The sequence below is a fragment of the Symphalangus syndactylus genome, chromosome 10, assembly GCF_028878055.3.
Source record: "Symphalangus syndactylus isolate Jambi chromosome 10, NHGRI_mSymSyn1-v2.1_pri, whole genome shotgun sequence".
In the NCBI taxonomy this organism is placed as follows: Eukaryota; Metazoa; Chordata; class Mammalia; order Primates; family Hylobatidae; genus Symphalangus; species Symphalangus syndactylus.
In genome coordinates, this window is record NC_072432.2 from 22,266,025 (window position 1) to 22,283,661 (window position 17,637).

A 17,637-nucleotide genomic window follows, 5' to 3' on the forward strand; every position below is an offset into this window, starting at 1 on the left:
TATTTATCATCTGTATAGTATCTTTGGTGGAATATCTGTCCATGTCTTTTGCCCATATTCTAATAGAATTGTTTGTATTTTACTCCTGAGTTTGAGAGTTCTTTATATATTTTACATAGTAGTACATTGCCTATGTGAAGAAAGTGAACAGACTGGCTACAGACTGCACGAAAATATTTCACATGGCACAAGATTTTTAATTTAAATGAGGTAAAATTTATCATTTTCTTTTCTCTTATGAATCATTCTTTTGCTGTTTCATTTAAGACCTCTTTGCCTATCTCCAGGTCCTGAAGACATCTGCTATTTTTTTTCTCTAGAAGTTTTATATTTTACTTTTCAGTCTATCATCTATTTTGAGTGAGGTTTTCTACAAAATGTGAGATTTAGGTTGAGATTCATATTTTTTGCCTGTGGATGTTCAATTGTTCTAGTACCACTTGTTGAAAAAACCATTCTTCCTACATTGGAATGTTTTTGCACCTCTGTCAAAAATCAATTGAGGATGTTTGTGTGAGTGTATTTCTAGGTTCTCCGTTTTCATCTGGGTTTTCAACCAATACCACATTGTCTTGATTACTGTAACTAAGATAAGTAAGCCTAGGTAAATAGTAAGGTAGAATTCTTCCTCCCATTTTATTCTTCTTTTCCAAGATTCTTTTAGCCATTGAAGGGTCTGTGCCTTCATATAAGTTGTGGAAAAAGTTGCCTATGCCTACAAAAGACTTCGGAGAAATTTTGATAGGAATTGTATTAAACCTATCCATCATTTTGGGGAGAAGGGACATCTTTACTACGTTGAGTCTTCCAATTCATAAATATGATTGTCTCTTTCATTTAGGTCTACGCCAGCATTTCATTATTTTTAGCACCCAGATACTGCACATATTTGTTTGGGGCTTACTTGGCAATGAGACCATTTCTACATCTACACTGATCCATCTGATCTTTACCAGGCACTTCCCATGGGAAAGAATGGACGACTGTGGGAGACAGAGCTTTCTCCTGTTTGGCTTCTTACACCACAGCAGAAAATGATGAAAGACAGGACTGTTACTCACATTGTGGCCTGTTGTTTTAATTAGCTGCTCCAACACTTGGCAGCTCAGTTCTCTCCAGCTCAGCTCAGTGCTTAATAAGATATTCTTTCTGCTTTGTTTTTTAGTTCAGTTTTAATATAGTCAAAGAACACACTCTGTATTTCAATTCCTTGACTTGGTTGAGGTTTTTTGATGTCTCAGGATATGATCTACCTTGGAATGTTATAAGAGTTCCTTAAAAAGTGTGTATTTTGATGTTGCTGTGTGGTGTATTTTACATATATATTTATATATATACACACACACATATATATTTATATGTATATATACACATATATTTATATATATACACACACACATATATATATATATATATATCAGATCCTATTGACTGATGGTTTTGTAGAGTTCTTCTATATCCTTGGCAATTATCTGTCTAGTTGTTCTATCAGTTACTGAGAGGAGAGTGTTGAAGTCCTCAGCTATAATTGAAGATTTTTCTACTTCTTTTCTTAGCTCTATTGGTTATTGCTTTATGTATTTTGTGCCTCAGTTGTTTGGTGCATATACATTTAGGATCACTATGTCTTCCTGGTGGATTGATATATTACGTAAGATTCCTCTTTTCTGTTGTGATTTTCTGTACTCTAAAGTCTACTTCATCACATATAAATATATCCACTCCTGCTTTTTTTGGTTAAACTTTGCATGGCATCCTTTCCCATCCTTTTACTTTTCATGTACCTTTGTGGTTGAATTTGAAATCAGTTTATTATCACTTAGGTCATGTTTTGGCTTGATAACCTGTATTGTGATTGGTCTAACTATTTACAATTATACTGATATACATCAGTTATGTGTCTACATTTTATTATATGTTTTCTATTTACTTTATCTGCTTTTTGGTCTTCTATTTCTCTTTTCTTGACTTCTTGGGGATTCCATTTTGATTGATATTAGCGTTTTTCTGTACATTTCTTCACACAGTTTTAGTAGTGGTTGTTCTGGGTGTGACAATATGCCTATGTGATTATGGTAGTCTACCAGCATCCACATCTGACCACTTGCAGAAATGTGATTTTCATTTAGGTCCCCTTTCAACTTTTCCATATCATTATGCTGAGTATCAGAGGGCATTATCATTTCTTGTTTTATTAAATATGATTCACAAGCTTTATGAGGAAAAGGATATTCTATTGTATGTACACATATTTTTGCTTTTTCCACATTCCTTTTTCTTTTCTCATGCTCCAAGATTCTTTAATAATTTCATTTTTGTTTGAAGAACTTCTGTTTGACCATCTTTAATGGTAGGTCTTCTAGTGATAGTTTTGTTTAGTTTTCCTTCATATGAGAAGTTTTTATTGCCTCTTTACTCCTGAAAGACAGTTTTCCAGATATAAAATGTATGGTTGACAATTCCTTTGTTTCAGCACTTGAAGAATATAGTGTCAATTCATTAGGGCCTCCATGGTTTCAAATGAGAAATCTGCTTTTATTCTAACTGGACTTCCTCTCTAGGTAATGTCCCAATTCTCTCCGACTGCTTTCAAGACTTTTTGTTTGCCTTCAGTGTTCGGAAGTTTAATTAAGATATGTCTGAACTTACATTTCTTTGTGTTTATCTTGGTTTAGGTTCACTCAGATTCTTGAACCTATAGGTGTGTTTCTTTTGCCAAATTTGGGAAAGTTTACAGCCACTAGTTCTTTGACTGTTCTTTCAGCTGCACTCTCTCCTCTCCGTTTGAGAGAATGCTGAATCTTTTGTTATTGTCCATGAGTCCCTAAGTCTGTGTTGATCTAGTTTGTTTGTTTTTTCAGTCTATTTTCTCTTCATTGTGCAGATTGGGTGAATTCTATTGTTCTACCCTCAAGTTCACCGATTCTATTCTCTGTCATCTCCATGCTACTATTGAGCCTATTCAGCATGTTCTTTCTTTATGTTATTGTATTTTTCAGTTCTATAATTTCTATTTAGTTCTTTATTGTAACCACTATTTCTTTGCTGATATTTTCTACTTGTCTCAAGAGAACTCGTCAGTGATTGTTGAAGCATGTTTATGGAAGCTACTTCAACATCCTTGTCATATATTTCAACATCTGATTTATCTCACTGTTGACATCACTTGATTCTTTTCTCCTTCAAGTTGTGATGTTCTTGAGTCCTGATACGACGTGTTCTTTCTGATTGTACCCAGGACATGTTATTTATTATGTTAGGAAACTTTGGGTCCTATTCAAATCTTTTATTTTAGCAGGCTGTCACCCTGTTTATGTTTACCACGTGGCCTTGCACATTTTGTGGGCTACAGTTCCAGTTGCTCTTCCATATTCAGAATCTGTGTGGTGGAATTTTGGTCTGCTTGGTTTACATAGTGCTACTAGGGCTCTTACTAGTTCTTGCTGGTGCTACCTGAGGGGCTCTGTGTGTTTCTCAGCTGGAGGCAAAGGGTATAATAATTTTCTCCTACCAATGCCCCCTGGGTATCTCAATGTCTCTGGGTGGAAGAGGAGCATGTCTAGCCTGTGGGGACAAAGAGGCTTCCCAGACTGGGCCCCTTTCTGTGACTGGGACCCATTTTTCCGTTCCCACCTACCCTGGTGTCTCTGGGTGGGTAAAGAGAATCTCAGCTTTACAGGTGTTAAGTGGCTTCCTGCAGGCGCTGCTTGCTGAAGCTGGGTCTCTTTACTGGTTCCGTCCACCCACACAGCATTTCTTGGCAGAAACAAGCATCTCAGGCCCATTAGGAGAAGATGAGTGCTTCCCACGGCCAATTATTTTTGGCAGGGCTCCTAATCCATCCCACTCGCCAGCAGCGTTGGGCTTGCCTGATGTTGTCAGAGGGACCCACATTCAATCCAGAGAAGGAATGAGCCTAGGCCATTTTCCACATTCCAGTTTTACAACTGGAGCACTTGAAAGTTTTACTTAAGTCTGAATACTTGATATTGATTCATTTCATGAGAAGAGAGTTCATTTAGTTCATGGAAAAAGCCATTAAGAAAAGTGTGTATTAAATGTATTTTATTATATACTTATGTTATACACATATGAGATTTTCATTTAAACAGTAAGCATGGGTCAATGAGATATAAAACAACATTTGAGAGTTGATAGGAAGTAATAACACTGACAATAAAAGCCACTTTGACTCATCAAGTGATTTTAAATTCCAAGTACTTAGCACTACCTATGTTATTACATCGTATTACCTCCAATGCTTAAAACAGGCCTACTAAAGAAGGAATCATGCTCTTCATTTTACAGTTGAATAACTTAAAGGCCAATTGTTTAAGTAGCTCGGAGAAGAACATGCAGGTGGTAGGTATGAGAGACATGAATGGAGGGGCTAACATGACCAGTGTTATTTCCACTGGAAAGGCACAGTGGAAATAAGGCACTCTTTCTGTAAAAGGCACAGCCTTTTAGAGACATAACTTGAAAGATGTAAAACGGTACAGATGAAATGAATTTCTAAGACAGTCATCATAGTCACAAGTCAGTGGAAAGTGACAAGCCACTGCCACACAAGCAGCATTTATAACTTCAGATTTTGAAAGAGCCTTGCTGTCCTGATGCCCCATTCCCATCATTTTTACATGGGTTTCTCATGGCTTTTTCAGACTGTGCGGTCTTAAGGCCCAAGGTGAAGGCTGGCATTAGCTGCTTCTTTAACGTTCCGTAACTTTTGTGGCATGCTGTGCCCTACATTATAAAGGGCATTTTTCCCTTTAGGATCTATTGAAAAGTAAGAAAGAAAAGAAATTCTAACTGCTAACAGTCGAGGTTTCTCACTTTCTCACTTTTCATCCAAGGAATCCAGGCAGCAAAATTTTCTTACTTTGGGCGACAATGAATCATTTCTAGCTTAAACACTAATGTTCACAAAACCAACTTGGCTCCAATTAAATGAACAAGTGTACTAACCTTCACGAAGCTATTCTGACATTGTCCATCACCGCTGGGGATTAGGAAGTTGTTGTCAAAGCTGATCTCCAAGTGTTTACTTTTGTGAGTAATGACCGTCCAGGAACATCTGCTGTTTTCGGGAAAATTCTGAGGCCAGTGAGGGGATCTGATTGTACCATTATCGGAATGAAATATTCCACCACAACCTGAAATATTGCCATGTAAAAAGCCATCAATCTGCAAGGAAAGTAATTGTGGAAACTCAAGACTGCTACAGAAGGAACATTTCTAAATGTGGGATTTCAATTCATCATTTTTTACAAGCGATCATCTTCCAGTCAGGTGCACAGCAAGCTCTCTCCATAAATGGAAAGGTGAGTTAAATTGAGAGAAAATTTCAGCTGTTACAGTTGTGTTACAATGATATTGAATTCAATCGAGAACACTAATCCTTGCCATAAAGAGGATAGATTTCCATCCTGTCTTCAAACAAGAGCTGTATTTTTATTTGAGCCTATGTAGTGTATGTAACCTGGCAATGCTAAGTTCTGTATGTTATTACCATTCGCACATAAGAATATTACTCTACACTCCATTTGCAACGTTACTCTAACTGGACTAGAGAAAGTGATTTTGAGTTGGGGAAAATTCTTTTATTAAGCTATCTGGCTCATTCATATTGAAACTGACTGATGGATCAAAATAAATTACACAGATTCAAAGGAAGAAAAATCTAGAATTTTCATACTTTTAAAACATGTACTTAAGAGACGGCAAAGAAAAATATGAACTCAAAATAAAATGAAGTTAAAGAGGCATTCTCTGAATCTTTTGCTGTGAAACCCCTGGAAATCAGGGATTCACCTAAAACTCCCTTCGGACTTCAACAACAGCCAGTGGTTGTTAACCAGGGGAAGTCTGACTCAGTCAACAAAGAGCTTCATAATAACTGTGACTCTACCAGAAAGAATTGTCTTGTGTGATATACAAGATTTACAGAAATCCCTAATAAAGTATCTGATACAAGTCCTTATATTTTCTGAGAATTTTCACAATGTTTATACTTTCTATGCACAAAAACTATTCTTTTAAAATGAAATCTGTCATATTTTGACTCAGGACCCATTCACTACAGCATTTGTTCTAAATTACAAATCTCCTCTTGTCATCTTCCTTTTCAAAACTCTTCAATAGTTTCCCATTGTTCAAGGGATAACATATAAACCAAGGCTCTTTATGTTGTGGACTTATTTTCCTGCCCCCAGCTCACCACTCAGCATTCTGCTTTTAGGCTCCAGATATTTTTAAGCACTTGGGATTCCAACTCATGTTTCTATTACTTGAGATTCCCAGGTTGTGCCATACGCTTTTGCCAATGAAGGCAGCATCATGAAGTGTTGAGATCAAAGTTTCTGGACTCAATTGCCTTTATTCAAATCCCGACTCTACGAATTATCAGCTATGTATCTGGGCAAATGATCAACCCATGCTTCCTCAGTCTCTGCCCATGCAAAATAGAGATGCCAGGTATTGATATTGTGTTATTCCACCAGGGTTGCTACATGAGATGACATGTGCAAATATTTAGAATTAAGCCTGATGTAAAGTAGGTACAAAATGTACATATTATGAGATCATAATATACATCACTAAAAAGAAAATCAAATGCAGCAAACATTTCTTTTACCTAAAGTTTGTGTGTTCCACGTAGCATAAAATCCACCACCTTGCAATGAATGGTCTGAGTTAAAAGTCACGACCAGCTGATTGGAACCTGACTGTATTGTCCTGGGGTTTGAATTTCCACAGTATTGTCCTATAATGGGTGATTCAGGGGACCCACCATTCCTGACAGTGACGGAGTCCCAAGCACAAGTTGTATGGGGTTCAATATCAAAGTCACTAAATGTGAGCTGCAGGAGAAAAAAGAAAATGGTTGTCAGTGAGCTTTTATCAACCTTTACGTAGATAAGGCCCTTACAAATCCTTTAACTTTGTTTTAATTTTCATAATTTTATATTTTTGTCTCTTATTTAATTCTCCTTTCCCCTCTACTTTTTTTCCTTATTGAAGGTTCTCTTGGAAATTTTGAGAAAAGACATTTCCCTAGTTTGGGATGGCAACTCATATTAAGAAAATGAATACACTTCTCTCTAAGATGTAGAATTATCTTCTATGTATATCTTTCCCTGTGCTTAAAAAAGAGATTTCACTCTTCATTAATTATAAATGCCATTGTATGTGCTCTAGTGAGAAAATGTTAGGGAAAAACAGTGATCTCATTGTAGAATCAAAGCCTTCTCTAATCACTTGCTTACTAAAAGAGCTCCATTTTCATGCAGGACAGGCTATTGTGGTTCTATTGTCTCAGAAGCATTTCACCCAGTCATTAGCACTCACAGTGATGGTGTGCCCTTGTGGGGCCTCCAACAGCCAAGAGCAGTGGGTCAGGCTGTCATAAGCATTTGGATAGTTGGGGCTTGTGATCACTCCACTCTCACCTATCTGTATTCCGCCACAATCTGAAATGAGATTGATAACCCTCTCAATAAAACAGAAGTAAAAAAAAGAACCGATAATGCCAAAGTAAGTAGTAATCATAGCCATCAGATTTTGTGATTAAAAACATAGTAAGGCCAGGCATGGTAGCTCACGCCAGTAATACCAGCATTCTGGGAGGCTGAAGTGGGCAAATCACCTGAGGTCAGGAGCTCAAGACCAGCCTGGCCAACATGGTAAAACCCCATCTCAACTAAAAATACAAAAATTAGCTGGGCGTGGTGGCATCTGCCTGTAGTCCCAGGTATTCAGGAAGCTGAGGCAGGAGAATCGCTTGAACCAGAAGGTGGAGGCTGTAGTGAACCGAGATCATGCCATTGCACTCCAGTCAGGGTGACAGAACAAGACTCCATCTCAAAAAAAAACCATATATATATATACATATATATTTCATATATATATATTTGTATATATATATTTTGTATATATATATTTTTGTATATATATATTTTGTATATATATTTATATATATATTTTGTGTGTATATATTTGTATATATATATTTTGTACGTTTTTATATATGTGTATTTTGTGTATATATGTATAAAATAAATGAAATTAAATAGAAGAAAAGTAAAATTGGGTAGAAGTTTAGGAATAACAAAATTCCATACGGTATTAGCACAGAAAATTGAAAATTGAAAAACAAATACGTTTCTGAAGCATAATATGGTCTGATGTTCAATACAAATAATACTGCTTACTGAAACCTGACTCTTTTCTTTGAATCTGATGAAGGAAAATCAACTGGCAAGATGGTTGAGTGAGTAGATAATCAATTTCACTCCTTCTTCACCCAGCTGTTTGGTTATAACACAAAGGAATGTTAGATAAAACCATAACTAAAACATATTTTGATTCATAGCCAACTCAATGGAAAGAAAAGCAGCTCTCCAAAATCCAGCAGCAGTAAGTGTACTCAAAGTGAGAGGAGTGAAACTGAAAGAGTGAAGTAGGAGAAGGTAAAGAATGCAGGTTTGGGTCCCAGGGTTGGGCTCTGAGGTTTTGGTGACCGGGTAGGAGGAGAAGATAGGGCTCTGGGTCTCCACAGAAGGAAGGACTGGAATTGAGACTTTTACATGAAGTTGGGAATCTAAACAAACTGGCATGCTCATGAAAAGGGACTAGAAAACTTCCCATAGCCAAGGGAAGCAGTCAGGAGTAGGGCTGGGTTTTCCAGCACAAACTCTGAATGTCGCATATGCAAATCCAACACAAAACACTAGCAAATAGTATCCATTATATGTATAAAACACACATCATGACGAAATAGGATTTATCTCAGAAATGCAAGGATGATTTACCAAGAGAAATAAATCTTTCATATAATTTCTCACATTAACTTATGAAAGGAGAAAAAGTTAAATCATCTCAATGGATGCAGAAAATCATCTGATAAAATCTTATGCCCATTTACATTTAAAAAAAGCTTTTTCACACTAAGGATGGAAGGGACTTTCTTTAACAAAAGATATTTATTGGAAACTTAAGAGCAACCAATATATTTAATAATAAAATGTCATAGTCACATCCAGGTCAGAAACAAGATGCTATCCTTCCTTCTGTTCAGTATTCTGATGGTGGCCCTAGCTAGCAAAAGGATGCAAGAAAATGAAATGAAGTATTATGCTGAAAGCAAAAAGAACTAATATTTGCAGAAGACATGATTGTTTACACAAAGATCAAAGAGAATCTATAGACAACATATTAAAACTAATAAGAGGATAGCCAGATCTTTGGACTAAAGATACATGTATGCAAATTATAAAGTTTCTAGATATCAGTCACAACCAATTAAAAAATGTAATTTAGAAAATCTCATCGATAATATTAAGAAAACTAATAGCTATGTAGAAATAAGTCTAACAAAACATATAAGAAATCTTTATGGACAAAAATCATTAATCTTTATAAGTAATTTTATCAAGATCTTAATTATAATTCTTACCTGTAAAGGAATACTTTGCATGGAATCCAATGTGTTCTACATGTTCATTGGTGACAAAGTGAATCCATACCTGAGAATAAGGTATAACCAATGGCAATGTAGGCTTTGAAGGACCACAAAGTCTCCACATCAGGGGCCCATCAGCATCACCTGAACAAAATAATATACCAAGTGCCATTATTGATATAGCTTTTGAGAAATACATTCAATGAATTTGGTAAGAACAAATTTCAAGATATTCACCGACACACATTTAAATTCTGATTTAGTAGCACACATTGCACAATGTTTCTCTGTCTCTGTCAACTGCAAAAGAAAGTCCCTCCAAGAAGGTAAAACAAACACAAAAAATCAAAGCAATTTTGAAATGAACCTCTCTCTATGGTGGACACCATTTTGTTCCAATTTGTGTTTTCATAGTTATTTCAGCATATCTAAACAGAGATACAATGAATTAAAATAGTACTTTTGGATACACCTTTTGTAGGGTGTAAGAAATATAATACCAACAGTGATAAAATATATCCTCAAGATAAAGTGATCATTGCCTAAAATTTGAAAGATTTCTTTACTATATTAAATCAACTAAAATGGACTCAATATTCGGCATTCAGGCCAAGAGCTGTGAGATCTGAGCCTAATATTTTTTATGAAGATTACTTTGCAAGAGTTTGATGAACATGTACAGAGCACCAACAGAGCTCTCATTTATCTGCTTTCTTTTTATTCTGTCAGATAAACATCACTGGTCTTCTAAATCAATGATATAGTATTTTAACTGCATCTAAACCTGAGCAAATAAAGAGAAAACAGCATTTAGCTGACTGAAATTTGAGATATAGCTGTTCTGCTTAATATTACGAGCCCATAGTTTTGAACCTGAACCAGGTAGAGGGGGTGAGGGTTTATCAGAATTCCATGGAGAACATTCTCAAACCACAACTTCCCTTTCCCTCATAAGCCTTTTTAGACTCTTCAGCCTCAGAGAGGTTGGAGGACTCTCTGGCTGAGGCCCTTGGTCCATGGGCACAGGCTCTATCAAATTCTCCTTCTTGAAAATTCTGTCATTCACGTTCTCAAAGGTAACTAACATTGACCTCTCAGTTTCCCAAGGACTTCTCCACCAACTAACTGATGAGCTTCTGCTGCTTTCAGCCTCCTTTTCTTTAAATTTTGGGATTACACAGAACTCAGCAAAACTTTGACAGTATGGATGATTACATACTATTTACAATATTATTGTCTTCCTCTATCTACTTGTTTATTTACTGAGAAAAAAGTGTCAGCATAATCATGGAAAAACCTAATGAATAACCTACACCTTGACTATAGGAACAAAAGAAAATTGATTCATCCTCTTTGAATACAGAGTTTTAAAAATTCTTAAGAGAATTATGGTTTATTGAGTACACTGCAATCCTTTTCCATCACGAAAACCAAGACAAATGACTGCTTTGGGGTTATTTCCCCAAATAGCTTCCATGTGTTTCTCCATCTGGTATATTGCAAAACTTCTTTTAACTCCTAAGGCCTCAGGAGAATTTCACAGCCCTTTCATAAATCCTGGAAGTTCAGGAAACTGCCAACACATGCTGAGCATGTGCAGTCCCAGTCTCCTTGGAAAGGAGTGTTGATAGTAGTGGACTCTCCCTTTGGCAAAAGTCACATGCCAGGAAACGAAGTGACTGTAACACAGGGTCTAGTTGTACAGTGATCCGCCTCACTCACTGTTCCTGGGGTTCGTTTTCCTCAGCTGGGCACACACAGAATTATGGCTTTGAACAGAGTTCTTTGGGATTGTGTGTACCTATGTTAGAGCCATTTGACTCCCTTCATTGTTAGGGGTCTCCAAGCATAAGAAGAATATTGTAGGCCAGGCGTTGTGGCTCATGCCTGTAACCCAAGCACTTTGGGAGGCCAAGGAGGGAGGATCACTTGAGGCCAGGAGTTTGAGACCAGCCTGGACAACATAGGGAGACCCTATCTCTACAAAAAATTTTAAAAAATAGTTGTAAGTGGTGATGTACACCTGTAGTCCAAGCCACTTGGGAGACTGAGGCAAGGGGATCACCTGAGCCTGGAAGGTTGAGGCTGCAGTGAGTTATGATCACACGAGTGCACTCCAGTCTGGGCAAGAGAGAGAGCTCTTTTGTTGTCTCAAAACAACAACAGCAGCAGCGACAACAACAAAAAAGATACAAAGAATATTGTAGATGAATGGGAGAATGTGTTCTTAGATAGAACTCACCCACTCGAAACTCCAGGACATCAAATTGACAGTCTTGGTGACTTTCTAGGTAAAAATCTTCAAAATGAATGGAAATGGATGAATTTCTCTGATTTGGATTGCTGAGAGTCCATTCGCAGTTCAGGTTTCTTGAGTAATTCCTGACTCCATCATAGCCAGGAGAAGTAAAGTTTCCTTCAGGAGAATTTGGAAGAGACCCACCACACACTAACAAAACAGAAGGCAACAGAGAAAGCAGTAGTAAGATTCAGGCCACAACAGAAGAGATAAACAATACAGGAACAGTAACTAAAACATCAACATTACTGCTTTGATTTATTTTTCTAGATGCAGTCAGGGTTATGGGTAAAAGGCATGCAAATTATGGAAGTTTCTGCAAGTTTATAAAGGAAAGATGTGCAAAAATCAACAACTTCTCTATTTTCCTGTTGCTGTAGATTAAGTGGTGGGGGTTTGGCTTTGTATCAATAGGTCCAAATATTGAGGCCTACTGTTCATGAATATTTAATTTAGAGGAATATATAAATATAATGGTGGCAGGTCCTAATGGCTTGATTAGCAATTCTCCACTTGATCTAATAAATTATTTTAAATCAAACAGATAATAGGACATTGACTTGCCAATGAATTTGCCACTTTTTAATAAAGGAACAGATGCTTCTTGTACCAATGAAATAACTTAGCATTTTTCTTTTAATATTCACTCCCACTTCTAAATTTTAAAACCCTTAGATAATAGCACCAATCCAGGAAATAGGAGGATATTTACAATTAGAGGCCATATCTTGCTTAATTCTGGAATATTCTATATCAAATCAAACCTCCCATTTATTTTCACTGGAAATATGTGTGTGGATAGATGACTAGAAACAATAAAGCCTGTTCTGTCGCCAGCAAAATTAATTACTCTCTGAGAGTAAGTTACCTTCTAGGAGGTAGACGGTTTCTTTCAGCACAAAAGAATTGACCAGGGACTACGGAACAAGTCACCAACCCTCATGGTAACATGACCTGAAACTGTGCTAGAAGCTCATCTTGATCTAATTAAAAGTTTTAAATTCACTATAGCAGTTTCTTTCTGAAATCAGAAAGCTTTTTTCCGTCTGCAGTGCATTTTTGATCTGCTTATGTGTGTTTGTCTTATGTCAAAGATTCCAAGTATCACTAAAGGGAAAATGGATTGCTCTGCTGCCATTGGCAGTAGCTGGGGGCATCTGCAGTGCACCTGATTAAAATGGGGTGCATTTACAACATCCTACATTACCTGCATCTTCACTGGAGGTATAGGAAGCAGTGAAGCCGCCATATGGCCTGGATCCATCCGTGAAAAAAATGACTTTCATTGTGTTTCCTGAAGATTTAATCTCATTGCTTACATTCACACTACTACACAGTTTCTCTAGCTGGGGTGAGTTACTCCTAATGCCATTGAATACCTGTTGGAAAAAGAGTTTAACATTCAGGCACACAATCCATCTTATTTCATATTTCCTAGGAGGTGATATTCCCAGCCCAGACCCACTTCCTTCTATAGGAACCCTGCCCCAAAATGAATGACCTAACAATGCAGGTTTCTATCCCAGTGCCACAAGCCACTGTGTTACCCTGAGCACATTTTGTGACTTCAGGGTGATTTCACTGGAATGAAAGTATTGCAGTAATGCCTTCCCGCCATGTGGTGATAGATTAAAAGCTGCTATATACTTTGCAACTGGAAACAGTGCTCTCAATGTAAAGGAGATGAGCCACTGTGCTTACGATGTGGTCTGCAGAGCTCACTGATCGGCAGTTTTTCTTAAAAATGCATCAGGACCTTTGTTACTCAGAAGGGAAGCTTAAATGTGAGTTTCTGATGATTTCATGTATATAATAAAGCAGATATTTTTCTTCATTTACTTTAATTTTTGTTTATTTATTTTTTGAGACAGAGTTTTGCTCTTGTTGCCCAGGCTGGAGTGCAATGGCGTGATCTCGGCTCACTGTATCCTCCACTTCCCAGGTTCAAGCAGTTCTCCTGCCTCAGCATCCCAAGCAGCTGAGATTACAGGCATGCGCCACCATGCCCAGCTAATTTTGTATTTTTAGTAGATACAGGGTTTCACCATGTTGGTCAGGCTGGTCTTGAACTCCTGACTTCAGGTGATCCAACTGCCTTGGCCTCCCAAAGTGCTGGGATTACAGGTGTGAGCCACAGCACCCAGCAAGCAGATATTTTTAAATACCTTGAAAAGTAATTTGAAAAATCAGTCTCCATATGCAATTAAACATAATAGTTCTTTCCTCGTTAGTTAAGGATTCAAAGTTTCAATTTTCCTACTTATTTGAATTTCTAAGAATGGATTATTATTGACTCTAAAATATTAAATAATAACTGTAGTCATTCACATAGTTACAATAATTGGCAAACTATTCTTCCAATGCTTTACAAAATCAAATGAATTTGCATGCCTGGTTTTCACAGTTCAAAAAAAATCTAGATGAAATAACTGAATAATAATTCATTGACTGAACGATTGATATTCCCATTTCTAAAAGGATTTGAATGACTCAAGGTTAGAAATAATGACTCAGACTATGGCACTAACAGTTATGCAGAAGGAGAATGCACTCCACAAAAAAGATGTCACCTCTTTAAATTTACTATAATTAATCAAATGTAGCTCTCTGGGGGCTTCTGGTGTAAAGTGTCTTCCCGCTCACTGGACCAGGAGAAGAGCTTGCTATCACTTACTGAGCAGACAAATATGCCAGTCTTTGCTTATCATCCACTCAGCCTGTCTTATCCAATCAACACAACACCCTCCCAGGCAGATAACAGTATCCCTGTTTTCCAGATTATGATACCAGAATCCAAAAAGATAATGTAATTTGCTGAAGTTCAAATAACTAGTAATAATAGAACTGGGATTGAAACCATCCCTCTGATTCCAAACCATGAAGTTATGCATCAAGAAACAGATGAGGAAAAATATTTCTATAATGCTGAAAACAGGAATGGGCACCACATTGCTGGAATCAAAAGGGATTAGAACCAACTATAAGGTTAATGGGACGTGTTGGAAACTGTGATCAATGGCTGTTATCCTGCCTCTGAGTCGGCCTTTGGCATAGAATCACAATGACTGAACATGTTATAGTCATCCATTTATCACATGGACTTCTGCTGTTAGAAGCAACCAGAATGCAATTCCCATCATTGTCCTCTAATCCCTTTTGTACTCAGAAACTACAACTCCCAGAGTACAAATGGATAGGAAGCAGGCACGCGAGATTTAGGATCTGCTATGAGCAGGGACAAAATCAGACACAGGTCTTATTTTAGGACACACTGAGTGGCATAGCTTTTCATTTTCTCTACCTGTACAGAGAGTCAGATAGGCAGGTGGGTTTAGAGAAATTTTAGGCTCAGTCCAGCTGGATAAGGTATTAGCCAGGAAGCAGTGCAATGAAAGTTAAAGCTGCCTCCTCTGCACCAGCAGATCTTCTTCTTTCTTCTTCACTCTTTTCTTTTTTTCTTTCTTCTTCTCCTTCTCTTTTTCTCTTTCTCCCTCTCCTTCTCATTCTCCTCCTCCTTCTCTTTCTCCTTCTTCTACTTCTTTTCTTCTTTTCTCCTTCTTCTTCTTGTTCTTTTTTTCTCCTTCCCCTTCTCATTCTTCTCCTTCTCCCTCTCTTCTCCCTCTTCTTCTTCTCCCTCTTCTCCTCCTCCTTCTCCTTCTCCTTCTCTTTCTTCTTCTTCCTCTTTCATCTTTCTTCTTCCTCTTTTCGGCAAGTTCTCAATCAAATAGAGTGGGGGCAAAGGCCAAACCACATGCCCTTGTTTGGATCAGAGTAAAGAGGAATCAAAATAAACATTGAACATATAAAAATATATTTTAAAAAAAGGAATGTGGACATTATACTAAAGATTCAGAAAAAAAATTAATTCTGAAAGTGATTTGTTGCTGGAGTTTTAACCTCCCCAAGAGAAAATACCTGTGGATATGACATTTGTAGGTTTGTAGGTTTCCCTAATTAAAGAGTCAGGGCCCCCTCATGCATACAGAGATGCCAGTCATCCTTTCGGTAATTCATTCTTAAACATGAATGAATAGCCAAGGATCAGCAGACATTTAGGGAAGTGACTTATGTAAAAGGCAGAGACCAATGTTAGTAAACAGGAGATAGGAACATGAAGAAAACTGACCCCAAATAAACAACACAAAACTTCAAAATTATTATTAATATATTCATATATATATAATATAGCAAACATAAAATATTTAAATATGTACTTTTCAAAGATTGATGGTAAAATAAAGATAATTTCAGGTATACCATTTTTCAAAAAATTTATTGCCCTTGCCCATTTCCTTGGGGAGCTACAAGAGGGTATGCCTCACCAAAAGAGGAAATTAACCAAGAAAGGGACGTGCATAGCATCACAAAGCCAGCTTTCTAGCCCAGGAGAAGAATGAAGGAACTTGCATATTTGATGACAATGGGAAATTCTGAAATGACAGCTAGCATCAGGCTTGCAGCTGATGTACAAAGGCTCAAGGAAGGATATTACTGAGGAAAATAAATGGAACCGAAATGTTTTACTACAGATGGTAAAGATGCACACCTGGGGTAGAGAGGGTGTGGAAGAATTGGTGATCAATGCATAAAACCCAAGAAAATATAAAGAAGACACAATTATTATTATTCCTTAGGAAAACAAAAGCAAATGTTGCCATAGTACACTACTTGGCTCAGTTGTGAATGGTGTTTACATAATCATGGTAATGTCAACTGAATGACAATTTAAGCAAAAGCTGTGACATGTATTTTGGGAGACAATTGGGAAAGCACATAAACTATGCATACCTCATGTGTGTTTGTGGTGGCAGAGGGGTAATTCTCATCTTCTAGAGTAGGATGTGGATAGATAATGCCCAAAAAAAGCAAGGAGTTGTAGAATAGGAATATTATTTAGAAATAATGACATAAAACTGACCAGCAGTAGCTGCAAGAGTTGTAAGTTGATAATTAAGGGATAGGGAGATGACAAGTAAGATCGGCTTTGGAATTTGTGGTTGTGGCTATAACTTTTATCTTTATTTGAGATCTAAAACTATGACTGCTCATATTCTCTTTCCTAAAGGACATGTGAATACTCTGCTTGTAAAATTCCTAATAATCATTATATTCAGTATGATTTAAACTATGAAAATAATTTCAAAGGTAAAAAACAACTGTTAGCATATACATCAACATTTTAGTAATAGATGAGTAGAATTAAAAATATCTTTATATTTTTTATTTTCTGAACTCTCCAAATACTGCTCAATAAGCATCCATTATATTTATAACCAGAAAAATAGACTAAAATCAGAATTCAAGTGGATTTATATCACATGATTACAAGTACATAAAGTATGCTTTGCCAAGAATAGATGAGAAAATGAATCAAAATATGGTACAGTGAGAGTGGTTAGTATTTTTTCTACTTCATCTTTGTTTATATAATTCAATCAATAATAGGAAAAAAAGTTTCTTTATAATAAACAACCTTAGTCCAAAATTTCCTTGCTCTCAAATAAAAGAAAACACACCTGGTTTCTTATTTTCAAGATCTGAAAGACAACAGTTGAGTCCTTCAGATATTAGAACTTGGAAATAAAATCTGAAGGTTGAATGAGATCATTTTATGGCAATACAAAGTGGTCATAAGATACAAAGATATTTCATATTTTTGAAATTCACTACCCAACAGGAGACAATTAAACTGAAAATAAAAGTGGCTTGTTATAAAAGGGATAATGATAGTACCTCTACTCTCCATTCATTCAACAATTATTTATCTGTATTATGTACAGGCACTGGGGATTCAGTGAATCCCCAGCAGTGAATGAAACTATGGCTTGACCTCAAGGAGCTTACATTCTAGTGGGGGAAGCAGACAATAAACTGA

The 17,637-nt window shown here is 36.8% G+C and overlaps 1 protein-coding gene across 1 annotated transcript in view; it reads right to left on the reverse strand.

The window, feature by feature from the left end:
- Window positions 1-17,637, reverse strand: part of CUBN (cubilin) — a 305,495-nt gene that overhangs the window by 64,585 nt on the left and 223,273 nt on the right. The window contains exons 49-54 of the mRNA XM_055296673.2: window positions 12,970-13,141; window positions 11,706-11,912; window positions 9,458-9,607; window positions 7,351-7,472; window positions 6,638-6,863; window positions 4,969-5,156 (exon numbers count right to left, since the gene is read on the reverse strand). Of these exons, the coding sequence (XP_055152648.2) occupies window positions 4,969-5,156; window positions 6,638-6,863; window positions 7,351-7,472; window positions 9,458-9,607; window positions 11,706-11,912; window positions 12,970-13,141 (1,065 nt within the window). The remainder of the gene's footprint in view (window positions 1-4,968; window positions 5,157-6,637; window positions 6,864-7,350; window positions 7,473-9,457; window positions 9,608-11,705; window positions 11,913-12,969; window positions 13,142-17,637) is intronic.